This window comes from Podarcis liolepis (genome assembly GCF_965112155.1).
Source record: "Podarcis liolepis genome assembly, chromosome: 7".
Lineage (NCBI taxonomy): Eukaryota > Metazoa > Chordata > Lepidosauria > Squamata > Lacertidae > Podarcis > Podarcis liolepis.
This window is the reverse complement of record NC_139561.1, coordinates 45,745,656-45,771,433: the sequence shown is the minus strand read 5'-3', so window position 1 is coordinate 45,771,433 and position 25,778 is coordinate 45,745,656. Positions and strand designations below refer to the sequence as shown.

The 25,778-nt window shown below is 44.0% G+C and overlaps 2 protein-coding genes and 1 long non-coding RNA gene across 3 annotated transcripts in view; 1 reads left to right on the top strand and 2 right to left on the bottom strand.

Moving 5' to 3' along the window:
* Positions 1-25,778, bottom strand: part of NQO1 (NAD(P)H quinone dehydrogenase 1) — a 187,833-nt gene that overhangs the window by 59,363 nt on the left and 102,692 nt on the right. The window lies entirely within an intron of this gene.
* Positions 2,737-9,759, bottom strand: PSMD7 (proteasome 26S subunit, non-ATPase 7). The gene is made up of 7 exons (XM_083513789.1): positions 9,524-9,759; positions 8,279-8,370; positions 6,619-6,711; positions 4,558-4,655; positions 4,294-4,374; positions 3,764-3,855; positions 2,737-3,217 (listed from the first exon to the last, which is right to left on the bottom strand). Exons 1-7 carry the CDS (start codon positions 9,595-9,597, stop codon positions 2,779-2,781), a joined length of 969 nt encoding a protein of 322 aa, XP_083369915.1. The 5' UTR covers positions 9,598-9,759; the 3' UTR covers positions 2,737-2,778.
* LOC310711692 lies at positions 9,833-15,276 on the top strand. Its single transcript, XR_014528593.1, has 2 exons — positions 9,833-9,929; positions 13,321-15,276. It is a non-coding gene; the product is annotated as an uncharacterized lncRNA (long non-coding RNA).

Sequence of the window (25,778 nt, the reverse complement as noted above, 5' to 3'; positions counted from 1 at the left end):
CAAATCTTTTCCCCTCGTCTCATAAAACAAGACCTCAGGCTCTGAAACTGATTGGTAGCTGACCTAAAACATGCAAAAGGAAGTACTTCACAGAATGCAGAAATAATTCACAGAATTCATTCCAGCAAGGTGTACTGATCACAAAAGCTAGGTATTTACATATATTTACGCGTATTTATGTGTGCGCGCATGCATGCATGCCGGTTGAAGTTAAATCCTTCGAAGACAGAGGTCCTCTGGCTGGGGCGGGACGATATGGGATCGAGGGGGCAACTCCCATCTCTTGCGGGGGTGCAATTGGTGCCAGCACCGTCCGTTAGGAGTTTGGGTGTAATCTTCGATACCTCCCTTTCTATGGAGGCGCAGATTACAGCTATAACAAAGGCGGCATTTTTCCATCTCCGCCAAGCTAAGCAGTTGGCCCCTTATCTCTCTCGCCCTGACCTAGCCACTGTGATCCATGCGACGGTCACCTCCAGACTGGATTATTGTAACTCGCTCTACGTGGGGCTGCCCTTGAGACTGACCCAGAAACTCCAGCGGGTGCAGAATGCCGCAGCGAGACTCCTTACAGGGTCTTCGCCGCGGGATCACATTCATCCGGTGCTATACCAGCTGCACTGGCTCCCGGTGGAGTACAGGATCAGGTTTAAGGTGCTGGTTTTAACCTTTAAAGCCCTATACGGCCTAGGACCCTCGTACCTACGGGACCGCCTCTCCTGGTATGCCCCACAGAGAAACCTACGGTCTACAAATAATAACACCCTCAAGGTCCCAGGCCTCAGAGAGGTTAGGCTGGCCTCAACTAGAGCCAGGGCCTTCTCGGCTGCAGCTCCAACCTGGTGGAATGCTCTGTCACAAGAGACTAGGGCCCTGCGGGATCTGACATCTTTCCGCAGGGCCTGCAAGACAGAGTTGTTCCGCCAAGCTTTTGGTCAGGGCGCAGCCTGACTCCCTCCTCTGGCAACCGGCACAGAATTTTGTTTAATCGGTTGCCATCAATTTGATTTTAACTAATTTTTATAATGAAATATTTTTAGAATGTGTTATTATCTGATTGTTATTTGATTGTTGTTAGCCGCCCTGAGCCCGGCTCAGCTGGGGAGGGCGGGATATAAATAAAATTTATTATTATTATTATTATTACAAAACAACAAACATAACAAAAAAGAAATAAAACAGGAAAATGACAAAAACAGAAGTGATATGCCTCTGAATACCAGTTGCTGGAAATTACAAGTAGGGGAAGTTACTGTTGTGCTCAGATCCTGCTTGCAGGCTTCCCACTGGCATTTGACTGGCCACTGCGAGAACTGAATGGGGTGTCAGATGGGCCTTTGGTCTGATGCAGCACCCAGATTCTGCCCATGTTCCTTTCTTCCATCTCTCTACCCTCCTCCTAAGTAAAGATGTCTTCCTTAAACCACTAGGTCTGGGAAGTGGAAAGCAAACGACCTGGTCAAGGCGAAATATCTCCCCTTCATGCCACCTGTCTTGAAAGAGGCTATGGGTGAGGCAGGTTCCTAGTAATCTCCTTTAGCCCCAAAAGTTTGGCAGCTTGTTCTTGGACAAGGTGGACATACGTGGCAGTGGTAAGCAATTAACGGTCACCTCAGAGCAAGCAATCTCTCTAACCCTCTCCTGTTTTGCAATGGTCAAGAACTTGCCTCTTTTGTGGATAATGTGCAATTTTTACTCTCTTGTTGTTTGATGGTTTTACTGTTGATGGCTTGTATGTCATTTAAACTTTTCCCTACTTCGGGGGTTGTATTGACGATGATTTCTAAAGCCAGCTGCATGAGTGTTTGCTGCCACCTGGCGACTGAAGCTCATTACTGCATGAGCTCTGGCAAAGATGTACCGGTTGTTGTTGTCTTTGCTGTACTTCAGAACAAATCCAGGCAAGAGCTGGCTTGTGGTCTACCTCTGATGTGTGCATCTGGGAGCGCATGCCCCCATAACAGACTTTCTTGGTTATGGGATTAAGCTTATGGTCTCACTGGCCAGACTGGATAGTCCAGTTTAGGGGGGGTGTCCGTGGGACCTGCTTTTGAACACTGTGAGCAAACAAGACTAAGACTCTGTCTTTGTAGCTGGCTGAAGAGGCATTATGCCATGCCAGAGCTGACAGCTTTTGCTAAAGCAAAGACTAACCAAGCTGTCTGCCCTAGTGCCATTTCTTGCTTCAGGTTGTATGCAGATCAAGGACAGGGCACCCTTTTCAGTCAAAGGGCCACATGGCAGTGGTAGGCAGGGGCAAAAGTAGGTGGAGAAATTAATATACATTTCCCCTTTATGTAACAGCTTTTATTTCTACACACATTCCTCTCTCTCATCCATCCAGGCAATTAGAAATATTAAGAATTATGGGACACATTCCAGCCAACCAAAAACACTTAAGGAGACTTCAAGCAGAGCTGGTGAGAATCTCATAGAATCAGAGTTGGAAGGGAGCCTAATGGTCATCTAGTCCAACCCCCTGCAGTACAGGAATCTCAACTAAAGCATGCATTACAGATGGCCATCCAACAATTGCTTAAAAATCTCCAGAAAGCACCTCAAGGGCCATGCAAAGTCCTGGGGGTGCTTATGATCATCCCTGCCATAGATGGTCCAGTTAAACAGATATTGCTCAGGTCATCTCATCTTCTATCTAGCTACCCACCTAAAAACCAAAGCAGTTCTGGGTACCCCTCAAGCCTCTACTAACAAAAAAACCTACAGCCAGCAGCAGAGTTCAGTTTACAAGGTTTTAATATACAAATACAAAATCCTACTCTACTTCTTCTCTTTTTTCTCCTCTTTCTTGCCATCACTCTTCTCCTTATCTTTGTCTTTCTCATCCTTCCTCTCCTTTTTGCTCTCCTCTTTCTCCTGCCCCTCCTTCTTCTCTGCATCTCTATTGGCGATCTTGTTGTTTATGAGATTGTGGAGGGCAACCACAGAGCGAATGAGTGAAGCCAAGTAGACCACCACCATCTGGTCATTGGTCTTCAGATAGAAGGCCTTGACAAACTCTTGCAAGTTGACGTCAGGCAGCAGGTTGAAGACATCCTGGAGCTGGTAGATGATCTGGTGGTTGATGGGAAGTTTGCCCATGGCCACTTTCTCCAGGTAGCTCCTGATGTCTAGAAGCTTGGAGTTCAGTCCCTTCAAGCCGTGGACCTGGTTTGTGATGCGCTGAGAAAGGGTGCCTACAGTGGTATCTTTAATATCCCTGGAACAGCCAAGAAAGGGGTCAGAACATGAGAACCCAGTTGGCAGGAAAGAAGGAATAGAATTATTTTTCTCTGCCACATTACGGAAATCAATGCTGGGCATTTCTATACTTGGACTAGAAATCTGAATCTCCTCTGGACCAACCAACCCATACAAAGACATGGGGATGTAAGCGAATATCAATTGCATTGTGGGGAGGTGCAGGTTCTGCTTGTAGGCTTCCCCTTAGGATAAGACCAGATGCTAGATGGGCACCCTTTGGCCTAATCCAGCATAGGAAATATGGTGGCACATTTGCATGGCTAAGGGATAGGGTACCACTAGATCCCAATGAAGGGTGGCTGTCAGGATAAATTAAAGATGATGCCTCTATTAAAGCTGGCAAGGTGTGTGGCCTTGCAGGGGTCAAAGGCATTCTGCATCCATTATTTTATATCTGCAAGATGGGAATGCCTGCCTCCCTGTATTATCTTGAGGAGTAACTATGTAAGCAGAACACAAGCTAAGAAGTCTGAAGTGACAGGCAAGAAAGGTATTTTTTTACCGTAGCAGGTGCTCCACCCCAACTTCCTCCGCTTCTTCTGCTCCAATTTCACTGGTCACATGTTCAAAGGTCTTAGAGGTGGGTGTCCCATCCTTTGGGGTGCAAGAGCAAGCAGAGACCAGGCATGAAAGTCATCACCTTTATTCAACTTCTGGGCAGAATGTGTGTGGTTTTTTTGTGTGTGTGTGTGTCTGAACCCTGGAAAAACTTACAATTGTTGCATAAGAAGCTAAGAGTTGCTGAAGAATAAGAACAGAGCCATAACTGGCCAATGGAAGAGACACACTAACCCTAAATTGCCTTCATAAGGAAGTGTGAACTGAATTAATAATAAACACTGACAAGTTCTTTCATCCTAAGCAGAGTTTTTTCAGATACTCTGTAGGGTGCTGGTTGCAAAAGGAGTGACATGAGCAAGGTACAGGCAGCATTCCTGTTATTAGCTCAGCCTGTTTTAGTCTGGTCCTTTGGTTGACACTGAAATGTATGAAGAAAAAGCAACTTGATGTGCATAAACCCAGGATACTCACATCATGAACTTCTTCCACAGAGATGTAGGCTTCAGTGGGCAGCCCCAGGTCCTTTGGCTTTACATCGATAATTACCAATACCTGTTTGAAAGAAACCCTTTAGTGCCTACTGGTGGAAAACAAAACCTACCAGTCTCCTTCCAGTAACCTGCAGCCTGCCACTGCATAAAGGATCATCTTGCCATTTCCAACTTGTTCTTACAAGTTGCAGTAACATCAAATAGCAAGCCTTGTCAGGATTTGTAGGTTGTGAGTGGCTCTTACCGAGTTTGAGCAGTATCTTTTCATTAACTCATTGATAGCAATGTCATTCTTGTGCAGCTTGGGACCTGTGTGGTACCATCCCACAATTCTTTCCCTGGCTAGGAAAAAGACACAGAAAGAAAAAGAGAGTCAGAGTACACGAAGCAGCTGGAAGAGGGCTCTACCTCCAAGAGCCATTTCCTTCTTCTACTGTTTCACTGGAAGTGGGACTTTGCAGGAATAAAGCATGGTTCTACACGCAATGATATTGTACAGTGGTGCCCCGCAAGACGAAAAACTCGCTAGACGAAAGAGTTTTCCGTTTTGGAGGTGCTTCGCTAGACAAATTTCCCTATGGGCTTGCTTCGCAAGACGACAATGTCTTGCGAGTTCCTGCGGGTTCCCCCCCCCTTTTTTCTAAGCCACTAAGCCGCTTATCAGCTGATCCGATCAGCCGCTAAGCCGCTAATCTGTCAATGGGCTTGCTTCGCAAGACGAAAAAACCGCTAGACGAAGAGAATCACAGAACGGATTCTTTTCGTCTTGCGAGGCACCACTGTATAGCAAACGGGATGAGACTTTAGAATTTCTCACAACCTGAGCCTATCATTCATACTGGACATTGCTTACATCCAAAGTTTACTGGACTTGAACATCAACTTCAAAATAAATTTTACAGGTACAGAATACTACACTTTGAACGTTGGCAAAATAGACGAGATATGCCTAACCTTGAGGACTTTGCCAAACAAATGAACAACAAAAAGCCTATTTACTGCATACACAAGCTATAAAAGACCCTTCCTTCAAGTAGCATGTAGTCTAAAACAGTGTTTCCCAACCACTGTTCCGCGGCACACTAGTGTGCCGCGAGATGTTGCCTGGTGTGCCGCGGGAAAAATTAAAAAATTCGAAAGATAGCTTCATATCCGTAGAGGCGGCCTTCAGGCGAGTTTTAATTTTAATTTTCCTTCTCCCACTTAATGCCCCACGCTCGCCCGAGCAGCTTGCAGTCCTCGGTAACCACGGCGACCCGAGGGAGGGGAGGGAACAGGGAAGTCGAGGGCGGCGACGAGCCGCGATGACGTCAGTGGGCCGCGCCGCCGCGCCCTGGCACGGTGTGAGAGCCCCGGCTAGTGGCACGAGCTTCGGAATAAGTGGGATCCGCGTGCGCGAGACCGAGATCGCGGGTAAGGAGCTCAGCCCTGGGCAGGAGGAAGCGGGGCCGCGCGTGCAGGCCACATCCCCACAGAGAGCGAGCCTCCCCCGGCCCACCACTCCGGGCAGGTCCACTCGCATGAGGGGGCGGCGATGGCGACGGCCGGCAGCTTGCCTGCAATGCCATCCCTCGAGCAGGCGAGGAGCCCAGAGGCTACCAGATGCGAGTCCTCTTTCCCACCCTGCTCGGGAGTCCAGAGCACTTGGTCGCATTCAGGATCTAGAGTGGGGAAGCGGGGCTTGTGTCTGGGCTGGACACATTGGGCTGCCTGTGCCGCTCGACCTGCGGGGAGAAATCAGGGTGGGAGTCACAACCGTGAGGCAGGGCTGCCAAGTGTGGCAGAAGAGGACACGGCCGTCGCACCTGTCCTTAGGTAGGAGCTTCTTCCGTGTCGACCTGCTGCCCTAAAGTCTTGGCTTTTTTCTTGGCTTTTTGGCGGTTGGCACAGAAGGAAGGCAAGGGGGAGGGGAAAAAATTGAAACTTACACTTTCGTGCGTCCCTCTCGGCGTGACGCTGCGCGCTGACGTCACGGGGCTGTAATGGTGGTGTACCTCGAGATTTTTTTCATGAAACAAGTGTGCCTTTGCCCAAAAAAGGTTGGGAAACACTGGTCTAAAATATGGTTTCTTTGCTGGGGCATTAGGTTAAAACATTAGAGGTTTTGCAGAATCTGATGTTGAAGGGTGACCCAGTTCCTTCTTTTTCTCACTAACAGAGGTGTTCATCTCCAAAATGAAAAACTTTTTAACTAAGCATCTGTGAGCAGTCATAGCAAAGTTATTTAAGTAACATCACTTTTTGGCTTTTCCCAGAGATAGCTTTAGCTGTGGCTTGCACTTCTGGCTAACCAAGCATTGCTTACCATTTACTTTCTTGAACATCCCATACATGTTCTCCAGATAGTCATGGTCCAAAAACCATACAGAGTCGTCTTTATCATCTTCATCAAAGGGGACTGTGGGTAAAAAAAAAGAGAATCCAAATCATGGCATGAATTTCCAGCCTTTAAAAAAAAAACCCATGGAAATGGTTTATTGAATATTTACAAATAACCTGTAAACAGTGAGAACATTGGCGGGATTATTGTAATAACCTGCAGTTTTACAAGAGTATATATTTAAAGTAGACGAATAAATTAGTAAATTAAGTTAATTTGGAATATGCAGAAAATATAAAAAATAAATTTAAGGAACCACAAAGAGGGGGAAGGAAGTCAAGTTTTGAAATGTTAAAATGATTGTAAAATTACTGAAATGAATAAAATTGAAAATCATAAATAAATATTAAAAAGGAAAGTGACCATTTTGCCAAGTTACATCCCATGTGGTGGGAATTAAGAGCAGCCCTGCTGGATCAGGTCAAAGAGGGTCCAGGTAGTCCAGCACATTGTTCTCACAGATGCCTCTGGGAAGCTGGCAAGTCACTTAGAATGGGATCCAGTCTTGACATTACAGAGGTGAGGATGATTAAAATTTCTATTCCACCCTCCATGAGAGGATCACAGGGTGTTTGAAAATAGCAAGTATCATGCACTGAGTAAGACTACTGGACTATCCAATCCCTGTACTGGTCTCCTGAGTGGCTACCCAGCGTCTTAGGAAGGGAGTTTTTTATCAGCTGCCACTTGGTCCTTTTTAAATGGAAATGCCAGGGACTGCACATTCTGTGAGCAAAGCATGCATTCAACGACTGACCTACAAAAGTTCCCCAAGGAACAGAAGATACCATTATTATTTATTGTATTCATATTCTGCCCTTCCTCCCAAAGGAGTCCAGGGAGACAAACAACATGTGGTAAACAATAAAAGCATCTTTTTAACTACAGTGATGAAGTCAATCTCTTTACCTAGGGTCTCCAAACTGGAGTCTTTCAGCCCCACCTAGAAATACCACTGGGGATTGAATCTGGTATATTCTGCAAGCAAAGCAGATACCCTACCACTGATTTAGGACCTATTCCTACCACAGTATTGACTGTAGTATGTGGTACATGTAGTTGCAGCCCACAAGATTAATGACTAGACGAGATCACAAGTTTCTAGAACTGGGCAGACTCAGATTTAAACTAAAGGTAGATGAAAGGATGATGATTCCCTGGAGGAGACTATGGAAAGCTAAGGCTGGCTTCCGACAGCCTGAGAACTCGAGGGACCGCATTTAAGCTTTTCGCCAAACACAATCCAGCAGGTTCCTAACTGGGCCCCTTTGGGTTATTATTTAATCAGAGGGCTGTTGAAAACTCAAGACTATCAACCAAGTTTCAATTGAGATTTATGACTAAGCTTTTCTGGGTCTCTCACTTTAAGACAAAAGGTGGGGAACCTCTGACCCTCCAAATGCTGCTGATGGAACTTGGAGTCCAACAACATATAGAGGGCCACAGGTTCCCCACCAACAATTTAAGGGAAAAACCCAAATTTCCCCAAATCCATTAATGGGGTGGAAAATGTTAGAGTAGGAGTGTACATTACAACCACATCTGGCTTGCTAGACAACCATAGAGATCTCAGGCGTCACTTTACCTGCAAAGCTGTTGGAGACATCCAAAATCTTCTTCTGCCACGAACCCAAGAGAACCCCCACAACTCGCTTCTGATTTCCAACTTTTCCTATCCTAAAATAGAAAGGCAAAATCAAAAGAAAGATGAGATACATTGATGTGCAGCATAAACTATTCCTGAACTGAATTTTTATCAACTCAGGGCAATGAAAACCAGCATAACTAAGGTGGGAGGGAAAGAGTATATAGCAACTTGCCAAGACTCCCAACAGAAGGAGTCTTGATAGTCACTAGGGAGGAGGCAGCTGAGTGTTGATGGCTTGTCTTCTTCTGATGGTTAATGGAGGAAGTCAACATACAAAAGCTGACTTAGCCCACCAATCCACCTAGCCCCAAAGTGTCAGCACTGCCTGGCCTGGCAGTGACTCTCCAAAGTCTATGTCAGAGCATGGCCTTTCCCATCACCTGCTTCTGAAATCCATTTAGCAGGTGTGGTTTCTGGGGCAGAGATGTTGTTGAACTGAACCTGCTGCTTGTAAAGCAAATGCTCTGCCACATATCTCCTCAGTCAAGCTGGCACAGCCATGCGCTGGTTGCATGTATTTCATGCATGCAGCTGTGGCTGCTACTTAGGAAGCAGGTATATTTTAAGTCATATCAGTTTACTTATATTCCGCTCTTCCACTCAAGAGTCTGGAAAAGCAGTGGCAAAAGATGAATCTCATCCTTGCTCCACTCGCGGTAAACACACCGCGATAAACATACAAAGCAAGTCGGCGAAAAGTAGCATCCAGCCCCCCTCCATGAGGTCTCTGGCCCAAAGGCCCGTTTGTTGGGGTGTAGAGGGAGACAGCAGCCGCTTGGCCTGCAGAAGGAAAGAGGTTCCGGGTTCAACCCCCGAAAGCTGCTCCGAGGAGGATCGGGGAGCCAGGCAGATAAGACAGGCCTCTCCCCTGGGCTCGACGGCCTCACTCCGCGAGAAAGGCAGCCGCTTCCTTTATTGCTCCGAGGCCTCGCCAAACCCTGAGGGTCTTCCCAACCGAAACCCGGGGTCCAGAAGCACAGGCGGCCTCAGCCCGGGCCCGTGACTAAGCTGTCCTTCCGCGGCCTCCGCCCCGGCGCTTCTTTACAGTAGCTTCCTCGCAGCTCGCTGCCCCTGAGCATGTGCAAAGCGCGACCCCAGCCCTACGGCCACCCTGCCTCCCTAAGCCCTGGCCTGCCGGCCATGACTCAGCCCGGCCGGCCGGCCGGCCGCCGCCTCCCTCACCGGTTAAAGTGATCGACCACGCTCAGCAGCACCAACGGGTGGACCACCACTCGCTCCACGGCCAGCTCCGGCATAGCAGCGGCGGCTTCGCGGCCTCCACGTCCTGGCCTAGTTCCTGGCCTCTTTCTCCCGGTAAGCAAAGCGCCTCTCAGTGACTCAGGGCACCGGGTGTGAAGCAAGCGATGCTGAGGGAGGAGCTGGGCAGCCGCGCCATCTTGGGAAGGGCAGCCGCAGTGACGTCACGCGACTTCCTTTCAGCCTGTGGGCGGGGGGAAGCGACGCCATTTTGGGAGGGTCTCAAAGGGTTCTCAGTTCGGCTTCCTGTGAGAAGTTTCCATGTTGGCGGCGTGGGGCGGTAGCGTCGCCATATTCAGAAGGGCAAAAGGAGGGATGCCATTATGCGACGGTCAGTCGCCTCCCGAACATTCTTGAAGGAAGCCGTTGATGAATGATTTAAGCGTCCTTTTTGTGCTTTTCGTTCACAACCTAAGTCTGGAGGTGGCTTTAGCATCCACCAGAGATACTTTTTCTACGTGTTTTAGGAAATTTTGGGAAATTTGAGGAGGGAAAAAACCCGAGATTTTGTTTCAGGGAAGAACCTGTATCGCTGCTAACACGTGCAAGACACATTTTGTTGTTGTTATTTAGTCATTTCCGACTCTTCGTGACCCCATGGACCAGAGCACGCCAGGCACTTCTGTCTTCCACTGCCTCCCGCAGTTTGGTCAAACTCATGCCGGTAACTTCGAGAACACTATCCAACCATCTCGTCCTCAGTCGTCCCCTTCTTCTTGTGCCCTCCATCTTTCCCAACATCAGGGTCTTTTCCAGGGAGTCTTCTCATGAGGTGGCCAAAGGGAGTCTCAGCTTCAGGATCTGTCCTTCCAGTGAGCACTCAGGGCTGATTTCCTTAAGAATAGATAGGTTTGATCTTCTTGCAGTCCATGGGACTCTCAAGAGTCTCCTCCAGCACCATAATTCAAAAGCATCAATTCTTCTGCAATCAGCCTTCTTTATGGTCCAGCTCTTACTTCCATACATCACTATTTGGAATACCATAGCTTTAACTATACGCACCTTTGTTGGCAAGGTGATGTCTCTGCTTTTTAAGATGCTGTCTAGGTTTGTCATTGCTTTTCTCCCAAGAAGCAGGCATCTTTTAATTTCGTGGCTGTTGTCACCATCTGCAGTGATCAAGGAGCCCAAGAAAGTAAAATCTCTCACTTCCTCCATTTCTTCCCCTTCTATTTGCCAGGAGGTGATGTGACCAGTGGCCATGATCTTCATTTTTTTGATGTTGAGCTTCAGACCATATTTTGTGCTCTCCTCTTTCACGCTCATTAAAAGATTCTTTAATCCTCCTCACTTTCTGCCATCAAGGTTGTGTCATTTGCATATCTGAGGTTGTTGATATTTCCTCCGGCAATACATGCTCCAAATGGAGGGCTTCCTCGGTTATTTGAAATTACGCATGCACACAAACACACATTTTCCACAATTGAAGGAAACATTTGCAACATTAAAGATTTCTATCTGTCCAGTGCTGCATTCACTCTGGAGTCATATGTTGGGGGAGCCACATGTTTATATCCAGAGAGAGAAAACTAGGCAGCACAAAACAATTTAAAACAAGAGCTTAAACAGCAACCAGCAGCAGCTTTTTTATATCTACAATAGTCATCCACTCCAGCTCCAAAATATTAAGGGAATGGCTGTGGCTCAGTGGCAGAGCCTCTGCTTTGCATGCAGACAGTGTCCTACCTAAGGCTCAATCCACATCAGCATCTGCAGGTACTACAGGGACAGAAACTCTGAAACTTTGGAGAGCTGATGCTGCCAGTCAGCATAGTTAATTCTGGGCTGGATAGACCAAGACTGTATGGGGTCGTTTCTTATGATCCTACTGTTAAGAGGGAATTGAGTGGTGTGCTTTGTCTCAGCCCACTTCTTCCAGAGCTATTATTAATATGGGCCACCTCGAGACCATGGCAGTAGAGCACAACACTTTGGTTTGAGGCAAATCACCCCAAACAGCAGAGTAGTTTAGAAGCACATAAAATAATCCACTGTGTCCTCTGGCAACCATGAGTTGGCAGCTGCAATTTATTCAGGTTCTTATACTTATTTAAACCACTCCTGAAGAACTTTGCTTTACAAGGTGCTGTGCAAATAGCATACAGATTAACCAATACTGAGACTGAGGTGGCAACTTGCCCAAGGTCACCCAGAGGTGAGAATTATTCTCCAGGTCCAAGACCAGCTCTCTATTGGCCCACACTGGCTGCTGTCTCTTGTCTTTGTTTGGAATTTCTCACTGTTGCTGAGGAAAGTAGATGTTATAGAACCACTTAATTGGTCATAATTTTTGCAGAAAATACCAGCTTGTTTTCTGGCTCAGTGATTCAGAATGTGTGTTAATTAATCCCTTGTAAGGCATGATCTTGATTTATAGGGATGGCTTCAGATAAGAGAAGATACCCAGATACATTCATTTGGTTCATTCACAAATATATTACAGGTCTCTGTTGCTGTTCTTTTGAAGCTCCCCTCACCCCCGCCTTGAATGACACCTCATAAGAAAGATTAGCTTTTATGCTTTATCCTCCTTGAAGACTCTTGAGTGACATCTCCCCCTGCAAAAGCCCACAAAGAAGTGACTAACTTCTTTCAATGTGTTCTGAATTCAACCTCCTTCTGATGAAGGAGAAAACACATGCCAGTCCCAAGTAGTCTCTCCAGAAAGCACTCTATTGCTTCTACCTTCTCTTTGATAATGAGAAAGATCTCAGGTGCCTCTTCTGATCTCACCTGCTGCATTGTGGCATGGGAAGAAAAGTGGCTTCTTAAGTAAGGAGATCCAAGGCTTTTTAGAAATTGCAGGTAAAACTCAGTACTCTGAGCATTTGTACCTGGGGACCTGGAGGACACCAGCGTAGATCACAGGACGCAAATAGGAGCAAGAGCCTTGAGCTGAGATGTGCTTTTAATTAAAAGTGTGCTGCAGATGTTGGCAGCTGCTTTGGCTTATTAATGGGAAAGGGTGGTACCTCAATGGTTAGAGCATCTGCTTTGCAGGTAGGTGGTCTTCAGTTCAGTCCCTGGCATCTCCAGGTGGGAGAAGGAATGTCCCCTGTCTGAAACCTTGGAAAGATGTTACCACTCAGTACCACTCAGTTACCACTCAGTACCACTGTACTGAGTTAGAAGATGGGCTTCTGTTATAAGGCATCTTCCTATGTAATGTGCAGATGTAGTTGAAAGAAGAACAACTATCATGGTCTTGAAGTGATGGGCACATGAGTGGCTGTTCTCAAAAGAAGAGGAAATGGGTGACTGCTTGCAGAAATCCCGGCACCTCAGATGCTTTTAAAAAAGTTTCTTAAAGCAGCATTGCAAGATTTCATACAGATTTATCTGCAATGAAGAAAGTCCTTTGGCCAGTAGTTCAACCCTGACAAGGCACTGCAACAGGAATTCGCAATATGAGGTCTTATATGGATCAATTTTAGTCTCTTAAGGGAAGGCGTTGACCTTTTATGATTTGGATTTCTGGTCAGAGATTATTCCTCATAAGAGACAGAAAAAACTTGCTACCTGATGGGACCTGAGGTTATCACTACAGGGTCCTTGCTCAAACGCTGTTGGACAGAGGGAGGTTGAAGAAAATTCCCAGAGCACTTAATTTATTTTCTTTCTTTTTTCAGCTTCCAGTATTTTTTACAGAGTGAAGTTCAACCAAGTATTTTTTTCTGATCCTCACTGCCATTGGGTAAAATACGTTTTCTTTGGTGTTTCAGAGACACCTGGGTGATTCTGAAGTGTGGCTAGCTTGTCAGCTCCACCACTCCTGTTGCAGTATGGCCGACAGAGGGGATTCCTGTGACCCAGATGGGAGCTCAGGCAACCAGTAATTGACCTTCTATGCTACAGCTGGAACATCAGGGTTCAAAGTAATGAAGGATTCCTCAGGGTTGCTGGCAGTGCTGGTGTTCTGGGGTGTGTGGGTGGGTGGGTGCGTTGCGTTGTGTTCCTGCTTCCCCTGTTCCTCCACCTCTAAGGAGACTCTGGTTCATAGTCTGGGTGTAGCTGGACCCTGACAAATACCTGGCTTTTCTGGTTAAAAAAAAAACCCATAGCAGCAGATGGGTCAGGCCTCTGCCAAGTCCCTGGAGAGCCACTATAAGTCAGAGAAGAAAATATTGGGCTAGATAGTCCAGTGGATTGACCTGGGATACGGCAACTTCCCATGATATTCTTAATTTGCTTAGTTTGCCTGCTTGGATGGAAGTGAAGCAAAAGGCTGCAGGAGGGAGCATGATGTCTGAATAGGACCTTGTCACAGTTGTGCCTATGGAACACTTCTCAAGAGGGGCCTACCTGGAGCCTGCTTTGATCTCATTTCAGCACCAGGCTAAAACCTATTCCCCCCTCCCTCCGTAATTTCAGTATGAATTTAGACTGGTTTGCCATTGCTGTTTTATTTTTGTAAGTTTCATTTGCCAAATGGATTTTACTATTCTAACATTGCTTTTATGATGTTGTGTAAGCTGCCCTTAGACACTTTTTGCAGGACAGGATACAAACCCAGGAAAGATCCACAAGCATAATACTATATTTCTGCCAGTGACAGCTCCTGAACCTTTCTCTTTAAAAGTTTGAATGGCTTTAATTTTGTTTACTGTGTGTTTTTGCAATATTGATTCCAAAAGGGCTCTCATGGAAGAAGACGTTATGATGCAAAGCACTTCTGTTGTTTATTTACTTTATCTTATTCTATATCATTTGTTACATTTATCAGTCACCGAATTGCAATGAGCCTCTAGGTGATGTATAACCCTGATACAAAGAGTTTAAAAAAGCACATAATAATCCAAGCAATACATTGTGATATACAAGCCTAGCAACTAAATAAGTAAGCATTAACACTGGCACAATCCAATAAAAACTAAAAGACCCCCATACGCTAAAACTGAATGATCGCTGTCAAGTGAGCAGAGACTAAAATCAGATGATGTTAAGGCAGCGTTGAAATGCAAAAAGGTCCGACTTCGATCCCTGGCAGCATCTCCAGGTACCTGGTGATGGGAAAAGCCTCTCTCTGCCCAAGACCCTGGAGAGCTGCTGCCAGTCAGAGAAGTCAATACTGGGCTAGGCGGGTGAATGGTCTGACCTAGAAGAACGCAGCTTCCTCTGTTCATAAGCTGGAAGAGCCCCCTAAATAGCCCTGTGTGGCCTGTGCTGAATCAGTTTGAAGTTATTGTTGTATAGTAAGGGCAGGGGACCTCTTGTGGCACTTCTAGACCTTACATCACACAATTTCCTAAAACACAGTACAGTATTCTATTTTTCTTCTGGGTGGAGTCTTTTCTTCTTTCCAGCAGGGGGAGACATCTGACCATATAACAGAACTGATAATGCTGCCTTTGGAAGCTTCTTTTATCAATATACATATAAAACTCAATGCTCAAATTAACTAGTTCAATAAGTAATTTAGCTCATTGATTTTTGGGCATATCCTAAGTGCCATTACAAGCTACGGATATTTTAAATGCCATTACCTAATAGAAGGAATGTTTTAAGCACCTTCTATTGATTTTATTACTGCTTTATTTTGCTGTCTTGGTTTAAAATCATTTTAACCACTCGGTAATCAAGAAGAAATATATCGTTGGTGAAATACAGTCAATTTCCTAAAAACCTTTGACATCGTTAAATAAGGAATTACAGTTGTTAAATCATGTCAGGCAATAACCAAGGGACAGAAAAGATATACAATTCGGAGCAGCGGGCCAGCAATACCAGTAAGCTGTTCTGACCTTTGCCATCCAGACTCTATGTATGTGACAATCACACACCCGACTTCTCTTCTTGGCTCTTACATCAGCGTTTTTGGCAAGAAGTGTGGCTGGGAACATTCATCAAACTAATCAGCATGTTAATCGATTAATTCATTAATCGCAGATTTAGAATGTGGATTTTAAATCAGAGGAATCGATGCTGGCTGCAGCTGGAGGGTGTTCACTGCTGATGCTATTAATTATCATTTCTTATATTTGGGATGATTTTTTTGAACAGAATATTTCCATCTGTCTTTGTTAATTACGTGGGAGGAACTGTTATCTTCAATACATCCCCTTAACTTGTTACCTTTATAGAGGCAACCGGGCTGTTTGCTTTAACTGGATAATTAAACACTAGTCTGTTAAACAGGACTACGGTTAATTTGACTAAAAATAGTTAATCAGTGGATAGCCTTAGTAAGAAAGTATAAAAGCTAGGCAGGTTACTGAGTGCTAACCAAGTATGACCAAGGGAGAGGTAGTCAGTGTTTTCATTACCTCCTGCACCGTGTCGTTGAAATCACTCTCTAGCTTAGCAAACAGGCAGTTGCGTTTGCTTGCTGATATTGCTCATAAGGTTGCATGGTGACATTATGCCCCAAAGATGTAAACAGAGCGTGCTCCTCCGAGGAATTTGAACCTCCATGCCTTTGAGACGAACAGATTAGCAGGACCACTGAGCTAATCACTTGGCAGATGCAAACTGCAAATACAGTCTATATGTTGCCTAATCAAAGAATTGCAGAAGTATGTAGGGAGCTTTGAAGCTCAATAAAAGCCAGCTAATGAGATGATTAAATTGACATTTGATGTGATTTAACTATAGAGCAGCAAACATCAATACCTATATGATTTGGCAAGTGATTCTCAAATTATGATGTGAGCTTTTCAAGGGTTTCCACCATTGGGAGAACACCTAGCTGTTAACCAGCATGGGGCGGGGTGTGGTGTAGATTTTGTAAAGCCAAGTGCTTTAATCATCAGTAGCTTTCTATTCTCTTCTGCTGCCTAAACAAACATTTCATTTAAGGGAACTGAATGATTAGGCCCAGGTTTGTGCAGGAATGAGCTCTGAAATCATGGAGCAAAACAGAACTCCTTGGTCCTTAGAAGCTATCAAAAGGGAAACTGGGTTTCCTAAGTCCAGGGATTGCCCTGTGTTTGGGATGGCTTCCTTTCAGAGCAAGTTTTCTGCAAGTGCAAAATCTCACCCGATTCCACAGCGTAGAAGAAGAAAAGCAAATCCAAAGCACTGTGTGCCAGCCATGCTCACAAGTTGTTCCTGGGTGTTGCTTTTTGTGAGCAAGATGCAAAACCTGACAGCACAGCCTTTGTCCCCTACATGCTTGAGTTTGTCCTGTGTGTACCTGCATGGTCCCAGCAAAACTGCTGCAGAAGTTTGAGCCTGCATCTTCCCTGGTGTCTCTCAATTTAAATGTGTATCCAAACTGATCTCCATACCAGGTGGGGGAACCTTTGCCCCCGCTCCCCATGTTGCTGAACTTCAACTCATAATCTCTGGCCATTGGCCATGCTTGCTGAGGCTGATGGGAGTTGCAGTTCAGCAACATCTGGAGAGGGCCATGGATTCCACACATCTCCACATGGTGTTCTTGCATACATAACCACTACGTCTTATGTAATATGGGCTATTGGGGGGGGGGGGAGATTGGGAGAGAGTTCTAGCCATATTAAGTTACTGTTATTCTTACAATTGCTTTTCTTCTTATAATTTCAGATTACCATGCTTAATGTACATGAGCTGACGCATGGAGATACATTTGGGGTAATGCTGTGTGTAGTTATGCATGTCGTATTATCACATGGCTAGATGTGGTCTGTCATCCTCTACTCAGCACATCTGGTACAGTAGATTTACATGCAGAAATTCCATTTCCACATGGAGATTGCATTCACTGAACTGGGGCAAATCACTTTAGAATGGAGGTCCATTTGTGTTGCCCAGGATGAGGCTGTCACTGTAGGAAAAGATAGGTGTCTAGTATAAATTCAGGATATGGATTATCCTATCATGGCAGCTGCCTTCTGTGGTATCTCCTTTCTATAGATTAGAATAATTTTGTTGTTCCATGCAGGAGGTGAGCTGGCAGTCAGTGTCACTCTCTCTGACCAGTATTTGGAATCATCACTTTTAATAGAAACCTAACCATCACTTGCTTTGTTTAAAAAAGATACCAAACATAATTACCCAGTAATTATAGCTGTAGAATCCTGGTCCTTTCCACTGCATTGCTGGAAATTGGGTTTCCAACATCCCTCTCCTCCTTCCCCTCTGCATTCCCTGCCCCAAAGCTTAGAAATACCAGAGCCAGCGCCTGTAAGACAGAGGCATTATGCTCTGATCAGAAAGACAAGTTAAAATGGCTATTTGCTTATTTTATTTAACTCAATTCATATACTGTGGGATTGTAGTAAAACCTCTTAAGCGGTTTATAAGAAATATTAAAATTATCAATAAAAACAGTTAAAAACAATTAAAGATAATTAAAACCAGCAGTAAAAGAAACCGAAACACAACATGTCTGGATTGGCTTCATCATCTCATCCTCCTAACACATACTCCCTTTTCAGTATGAAAAAGGAAACACAATAAAAAAAGGTTTCACTTGCAATAATTTTTCCATATCTTGAGGACTAGCAAATTCTTTACTATGAGGCTTTATTTGTACAAAGCATAGCAAAACTTCAAAACCACTCAAAAGCTTTCTTATTAACTGCTGTCAGTCCTGTGATTTACAAGGGCAATAAAGATCTGGAGGGGGCACATTTATCATGGACTTCAGCGCACCAGGAGCCATTTTCTCAAGCGGTAAAGCCAAGTGATAAAATGAGTTCTTTTGTTCCATAACCTTCTTAAAATGTGTGTGTTGGTCTTTCTGGCTTGTAGCTTGGCTCTGCTCCTCTAGCCCTCCATCTCCCTGCGATGATGAATTGCTCAGACACAGATGCTGATGATGCTTCTAGAACAGCAGATTCTCTGAGTGATACAAATTTACTTTCCGCTTTCTATTAGTTGCCAGCATTATTTATTCCTCTACTCCTAATTTTTATTTTATTTGCATGACACTTTTGAAATTGGGTAGGAGAAACTATCATATACCCTTCCTTCTTAGGAAAACTCAGATAATTCTGATTTAGGATAATATAAAATCCTCATGTTTATACCAAGAAACCATTCTCCTGATTTGTGGTGTGCATGTTGGGAAGCAAAGTCCCATTGTTCTGCATTTGACATACTCTCATAGGCAGATAATAACTTTTGTGTCTATCCTCCGTTCCTTGGCAGGAGAGAGAGGGAGAGAGGGAGAGAAAGTTAATTTGTTGCAAAAAATAGACAGCCCAGTTGGGGCTTGCTTTGTACATGAAAGAACAATACCAGTGCAACTGTTCATTGATTAACATAATTGAGCCATAGTTAAATAGTCAAGGCTTAAGCTAATCAGAAAATAAAATAAGCCTTTAAAAATGTACCTGGGCTTATTTGCAACAAAACTGAATTACACTACGACTGTTGGAAGAAAGAAAACAATGAGTACTGTTCAACTTTGTCTTCATGTTAGTCATTCTAGTACATCACAAAGATTTTCTAGTTTTCTGCAAATGTATTTCCTAAAATAATTTCCTTCTTCAGGATATTTTTTGAAATACACTTGACTTGGCCTAGCTTTGTCAAAAAGAACAATTTACATGTCTTAGAAAAATAGGAGAAGTTAAATTTCAAGGCAAATGACTTCTAGATTAGATGATGTGCGACTTGATTTACACAAGTTAACTAACATCATGTTTGTGAGGTTTGTGTTTTTAAAATGAGGGCTGGGGAAATGACAGAGTACAATGGACCAGTTAGCAAAGTGGGTTGGTTTGCTCACAGCAAGAGGATGAATTGGATGGAAGAACAATCAGCTTGGAAATGTCTTCCAATTTGCTTTTAAGGCTCAGGGCAGGTGGGTGATTTTGACCATACTTTCCAATCTTTTTAAGCTGGGATCAGGGACACGGGCACCTCTGAGAAGCAGTGTAGAGAAGGATAAGCGGTAGTGGCGTTCCTCTTCTCCTCTGGGCTCCGGTACACTGCAGCTTCACTCCTGGCTCAAGTCTGAGCCAGGGGCAGAAGCAGTGCAGAGAAGGTGTGGTAGCGTTAGCCCTGCATCACATTTCTCCTCCTTTGAGCTCTGGTATGAGAGGAAGGTAAAGAGTCACTGTTGAGCAGCTGCCGCTGCCAGAGAGCACCCAGAGCCTTTTCACCTCCTGCTGCTACTCACACCCCGACTGCTGAGTCTCATTCCTTTCCACGTGCTCCGGCCGTCTTCCTGCTGGGCTCATGGTCCCCCAGGGCCACACACACTGTGCACTCCAGCGGGGCTGGGCAAGGCAAAGCATAGGGCTGTCCTCCCTTCCTTGCTATCCCATCACATGCTCTGCCATCACATCAACGTTGTTGCACTCCCTGCCAGGTGCTCTGATTGGTAGAGAGCCAGATTTCTCTCTGCAGCCACCACAGCCATTTTCTTTCCCTGCTTAATTTATTAAGACACTGAGAAGGGGAAAGTTGTTCTCCTGTGCAGTGGCTGCCCAAGGAAGGACGCATGGATCCCAGGACATTCTGGGATCCAATCAGAGACTGGGATGCCTGCTTTAAATCCGTGATGTCCCACTCAAAACATGACAGTTGCATGGTATGTTTGCCACAATCCAGCATGATCTATTCCAAAGAACTTCCTGACAGTAAGAGCTGTTCGGCAGTGGAATTTGCTGCCAAGGAGTGTGGTGGAGTCTCCTTCTTTGGAGGTCTTTAAGCAGAGGCTTGACAACCATATGTCAGGAGTGCTCTGATGGTGTTTCCTGCTTGGCAGGGGGTTGGACTCGATGGCCCTGGTGGTCTCTTCCAACTCTATGATTCTATGATTCTATTCCCTATGACTCCAAGATCTTGTTTGTAGTTCCTCCCTGCTTAATTCAGACCCTATGAGTGTATATAGGAAATTAATATTTCTTTTGGTGGGTTGTGTTGTGATGCTTGCGTTGGTTGCCTTCCTCTGACCCGAGGAGGGTACACTGGATGATTATCATTGCACTGAACAGCAGTTGAATCGTTTGGTAAGATATAGGGGCTGTTTTAAAAAGAAATTGGTGCTACACAGGGAACCTCAGACAATTTTCTCTGGCGGCAACTTGCTGCTAAAGCCAGTTGGGATGCTTTGGGGAAAGTGGTTAGAGGACTGTTGTTTGCTAGAGATGGCTGAACCATCACTCACGATTTCCCCCAAAGGAGGCAGCTGTAGTGCTAGCCTTAGGCACACCTCTTAACCAGCTCTTAACCAGCATATGGAAGATGTTGGCCTTCGCTAGTCCATCATGGGTATATCAGCCATGGCAGAGAGATTTTTTTCAGACCTGTTTGCTGTAATTTTATGGCCACACTTAAAATATGAGTAGGAAAGATTTTTACCAGCCGACCAGCCTCTTTTTATATAGCTGCAAAGGGAATTGTGTGTTATTTCTGATACTTATCGTATTGTTAAATCTTTTGTCTCTGATATTTTAAGTTGGAAATTATAAGTGTTCTTTGTACTCTAGGGCCTCTTTTATACTGCAACTTCTTTAAAGTTTTTAAAGATCTAAAAAAACCAAAAAACCCTTTACTTTATGAAGCAGTTTGGGGGTCAGTTTTTATAAAAATGTGTGCTTTTATGTTGGATCGTTTAAAGACCATCTGTTAACTGAAGCCAACCATAAGTGAAGTTGCAGTTATGTTTCCTATTAGTCTTGTATCTTTCCTATTAGTCATGTATGAGAGAATACAGAGGTAGCCAACAGAACTCCAAACAAGAATTGAGAAAGCAGATGGTTGCCATCATTTTACCTTGTTTTCTTTTACAAGAATGAAAAATTATTAATAGAACAGAAAACACTGTGCCCAGCTACTTTTGCTAACCACAGCTGAAAAATCACACCAAATATGCATTTCTGAGCCTTTATTTTATAATGCAATTGAAAATTTGAACTGTTTAGCTTAAGAGACATTAAGAAGAGGAGAGGAGAGAAAGCAAAATGAAACTCATGACTGAAAGCATAGAATGAAAGACAAAATGTACTGTTTGAAATAGGTGTGTACTTTCTGGTCAGTGAAGGCTCATTTATTATATTGTCACAGTGAACTGTGATTTTTTTATTTTTTTTAAGAGGAGGAGGATGAAATTTTTCCTAGGTAGTTCTCTGGCTTACTGGCAGCTGCCTTTTCAAAAGTTGTCTGTTGACTTAAATAAAGATCCTTGAGAAGACAAATCACAATTTGTTTTTCAACTAAATTCAGCTATAAGCTTCCAGGCATGCCCACGTCATACCTGGCCAAAGGACTGCCACTCTCCTATGCCGCTGAGGGAATAACACTCACTTCTGCTTCACGATTCCTGGGCAATTTCAGACAGTTGCTAAGAATAGGAAAGGAAGATTTAAATTGACCAGAGAAATAAATTATGACTTTTTATACATGATTATATAGGAAAGTGTGTGTTTGTGGTAGGAATTGGCACGTAGTAGATATGCAGATCCAAGGCTCGTATTTCATTTGAAATGTATTTATACATTCCTATCCTCATGTTAACCCTATGACAATTTTTAATTGGAATATCAAACTATAGTAAAATGTACAGGCAATGTCTGATTTCACCCCAGTCCTCCACAATGTGGGTAATAATCTTTCTGAAGCTCATTAATTCCATTTTCAGAGGGGTCAATGAGACTGAGGGTGTTTTCACACATGGATTTTTTAATCACTTCTGGCTTTAGTGAGAGTTCTAGTGCAAATTGCGCCCCCCCATGCATGCATTGTCCAGAATGCCCATTCCCCATTTCAGATGCCTCACCCCTACATTGACCCTGATCACCTAAATAATCCTCTTCAGAGCCTCATGTATCCACTTGTAACTGGCTTGAATGCTGCACAGTAAAACTGTAGCCGAGCAAGAATTTGCACCTAAGTGTCCCTGAGGTCCTAGGTAGCATGAATAAATGGGTGGCACCAGTGATTCCGTTTCCTAGAGTGAGCCCCAAGTCCCCTTTGTCCCCTCATCATCTAATTGCCCGTGATCAATAATTTTGCCTGCCATGAACATGTGGGATGTGGGAGCCAATTTTGGTGTTGGATTTATGCGCAGAAAAGTAAAAAGAGGACCCAATAAGGAGGAGGAAGGAGAGAGCCTGGGCTGGCCAAAGGGGAATACTACTTGCCATTGTTTGGTTGCTGGTTTCCTATCTATGAATATCAAACCTTGATCTGCCCTTTCCACTCCTTCATGCACAAATATTTGCCAAGTTTGCTGATATATAAATGCATATGGATTCTCTTTGAGATTTCTTCTTCAGTTTGTGGAGAAATTTCCTCCTCATCTGTTTTCAGACTTGATGCTATTCCGTTTAGTTTCCTCTTGCTCTTATTGGATTTTAGAAAAGGTTAATTACCATAGCTATCCACCAAGCTTGGTGGAAGAAGATTTTAATATTAGGCAATGTCCTATTGGGGTATGAAGGTAACACCATGAGGGGGTACTATAATTTTATCACATTTGTCCTGGTAAGTTGGTTTATTAAGGTGAACTGATTACAGCCCGCAGAGTTAATTTTTATATGCTAATACACCACAGCAAGTTGGGAACTTAAATAAAATGATACAATTAATTCAAATTTATGACAGGCAGGGAAGCTCAGTAAGGTCATCTGTAGATTATATTAACACTGCATCATCCAGACATTTCATCCCATTTTGTCTAACGTCAGGTGGCTGCTCTGTGTATCTTAATGCCCCTGGAATGTGGAAGGAAATGTGATGCAAAGTACATTGGGTGAATCTTGGCTCAGTTGCTGCATGCAGAGAAGACATACACAACTCATGAGGTACTCTAAACACTGTACACATCTTATGATTCATAGTGTGAACCACAAACTTCGCAATTGTAGAAAAGTGTCTGCACTAAGCTTCTCAGGATTTTAATTCACTGGGGAAAATGTATGCCAAAATTATTCTGCTTTTTTGTTTGTTTGTTTATTAGGCAACCCAAAACCTCTTTGGGTGACATGCAAACAATTTGAATAAATACGTAAAAACATCAAAGCAATGCAGTGCAATCAAATATGGCACTAAAATTCAATAAACAAGCACAAATATATGCCACAGCCATATAAAAAATCCTACAGAGAATTAAAATATCTGCGGTATGTCCATGTTTTTCAGGCATATGAGGTGATAGTCAGTGCTGTTGGGTTCTTGATGTCAGGCATTGTAGTCTTGACTTGGACACGCGCTGGTGGAAAGGACATAGTTGTATCTCTCAAGTAATTATTCAAATTTTGCTTCTGAGTGAGAATATGGATTCCTTTTCTCTCTCTAGCTTATACACATTGCTTATGTTTTTAATTGCACAACTGAATCTTCCTGATATTGTGTGTCTGTTATCGTTGATGTGATCCTTACTTGCCTTGTCTACAGCAAGGCAACATACAGGGCTCCCACTAAAGAGGGATCAGGAATGAAAATGGGGGTGGGGACTTCATTGTGCTGCCCAGGAGGAAGGTTGGAGGTGGTTCTTCCTGCATTTTGGGATGGGTGGATATCCTTATCACAATAGTGTACCCATGGTTGACGACCTAAAGATGGTAGGGAGTGTTTTATGGAAAGCACTGTAAATTTACAATGCAATCCTAACCACATTTACTCAGAAGTAAGCTCTGTTGCATTCAGTGAGACTATGGCTGCATATACATCGAGCCATTTGTAGCACAAAAATTTAGTTTTTTAAAAATCCAGAATTGTTTGTGCTTGTCCTCAACATGGTGCTTTCACTGTAGATTGTTTTTAGAACCTGGCATCCACAGGGATGGGCTTGGTTACTTGAAGCCCATTTGAAAGCCGTTCCATTGAGTAGGTGAGCTACGCCTTTTCCTCTCTGCAGCTGCATGAAGAAGGAAGTGGTGATTGCAGTATTGGTATACGCTCACCCACAACGTCATTGGGGAGGTAGGGATACACCTCTCTGCCCCACTGCCAGGACTGCTTACAATCTGTTTTCAAATGGACACACTGCAGGGTAATGCAGAATCAATCTGCAATGAGCTTTTATTTTTGGAATGAAACCAGTTTCTCCATAAGCACTTTTTGGGGGCAAAAAATATACAACAGATGTAGCTGGTGTGTACACTACATGGGAAAAACAAACATGTGCTCACTCTCCACTGATTTTGGAATAAAATGTTGTGTGTACGCAGCCTTACTTCCTAGGAAGTGTGTTTTGGATTGTAGCCTCAAATGTGGAGGCACCACATAGGTGAGTTGGTGTCTCTTAAATGAGCTTTGGTACACTATTCTTTTGTGTGCTATTGATTTTGTGTCATTCTTTGGGGCCATCATGACAACTCTCTATATTAAACTACATAAAACAGCATCTCTGTGGAGCAAGTCAGCCTCGCCCTGCTCCTGAACCACCACATGGAGGCTTTTTGATATTAAGCAGCTACAGCAACTGCCCAGGAGGGAAGAGAGGAGAGAAAGTGAATCAAAAAGTAGGACAAAACTGGAAGGGGGAGGAGAAAGAGCATAGGAGGCACTTTCTATGTAGATTGGGACTCAAGAAAAACAACAACATGTACATAAAGCAGGCAGTCTTGTCAGGAGATTATGGCTTCCCCTTTGCTTTACCAGCTCTTGTTATCAAAATGATTTTTTTAAAATATAGGTCATGGTAGCCCAGAAATGTCTTAACATACTACACAGGGGTGGGAAACTTCTGGCCCTCCAGAGGTTGCTTGACTCCAACTCCCATCGTCCCCAAGGGCTGGTCATCCTGGCTGGGATGATAGGAGTTAAGAGCCCAACAACCTTTGGAGGACCACAGTAGGTTCATCATCCCTGCCAAAAGAAAAGCCTTCCTGCCTGACACCACAGACACTTCCCCATGCTGCAATGTTGCTTAAGGGCAGAAGGCCATTAATCAGAACAAGAGATTGCTTAAAAACTTTAAAAAATAAATAAATTAGATGTGTATTGGTCATGAATTCTGATAGTTGAATGTTTTTCCTTTGAGGAAAGACTCCATTTTTGGGAGCCTGAAATCTGGATTATGACTCCAGAAACTAAATATGGAATACACAAAGTTATCATCCTTTTCAGTCTGACAATTACATCAGCATGAAATTCATCAGGCTTGTATTTGTGTTAGGGTTTTTTTTTTTGGAGGGGGGTGGGTTTCTAATTGCAGAACAGTTTTCACCATAATCAGTATAATGTCAATAATAATCAGTTTTTGAAGTAAACTGGCCCTGCGATTTGGAAACTCATCATTAACAAGAGCAGTAGTTTAGTGTATGTGTATATTTATGACTTTTAATTTTAAAAAATAATT

Coding starts and splice junctions, on each gene's coding strand:
- PSMD7 (XM_083513789.1), bottom strand. CDS start 9,597: ATGCCGGAGCTGGCCGTGGAGCGAGTGGTGGTCCACCCGTTGGTGCTG. Junction 6,712..8,278: donor TGTCTCCAACAGCTTTGCAG/GTAAAGTGACGC, acceptor TTTTACCCACAG/TCCCCTTTGATGAAGATGAT. Junction 3,856..4,293: donor CTGTGGAAGAAGTTCATGAT/GTGAGTATCCTG, acceptor TGCACCCCAAAG/GATGGGACACCCACCTCTAA.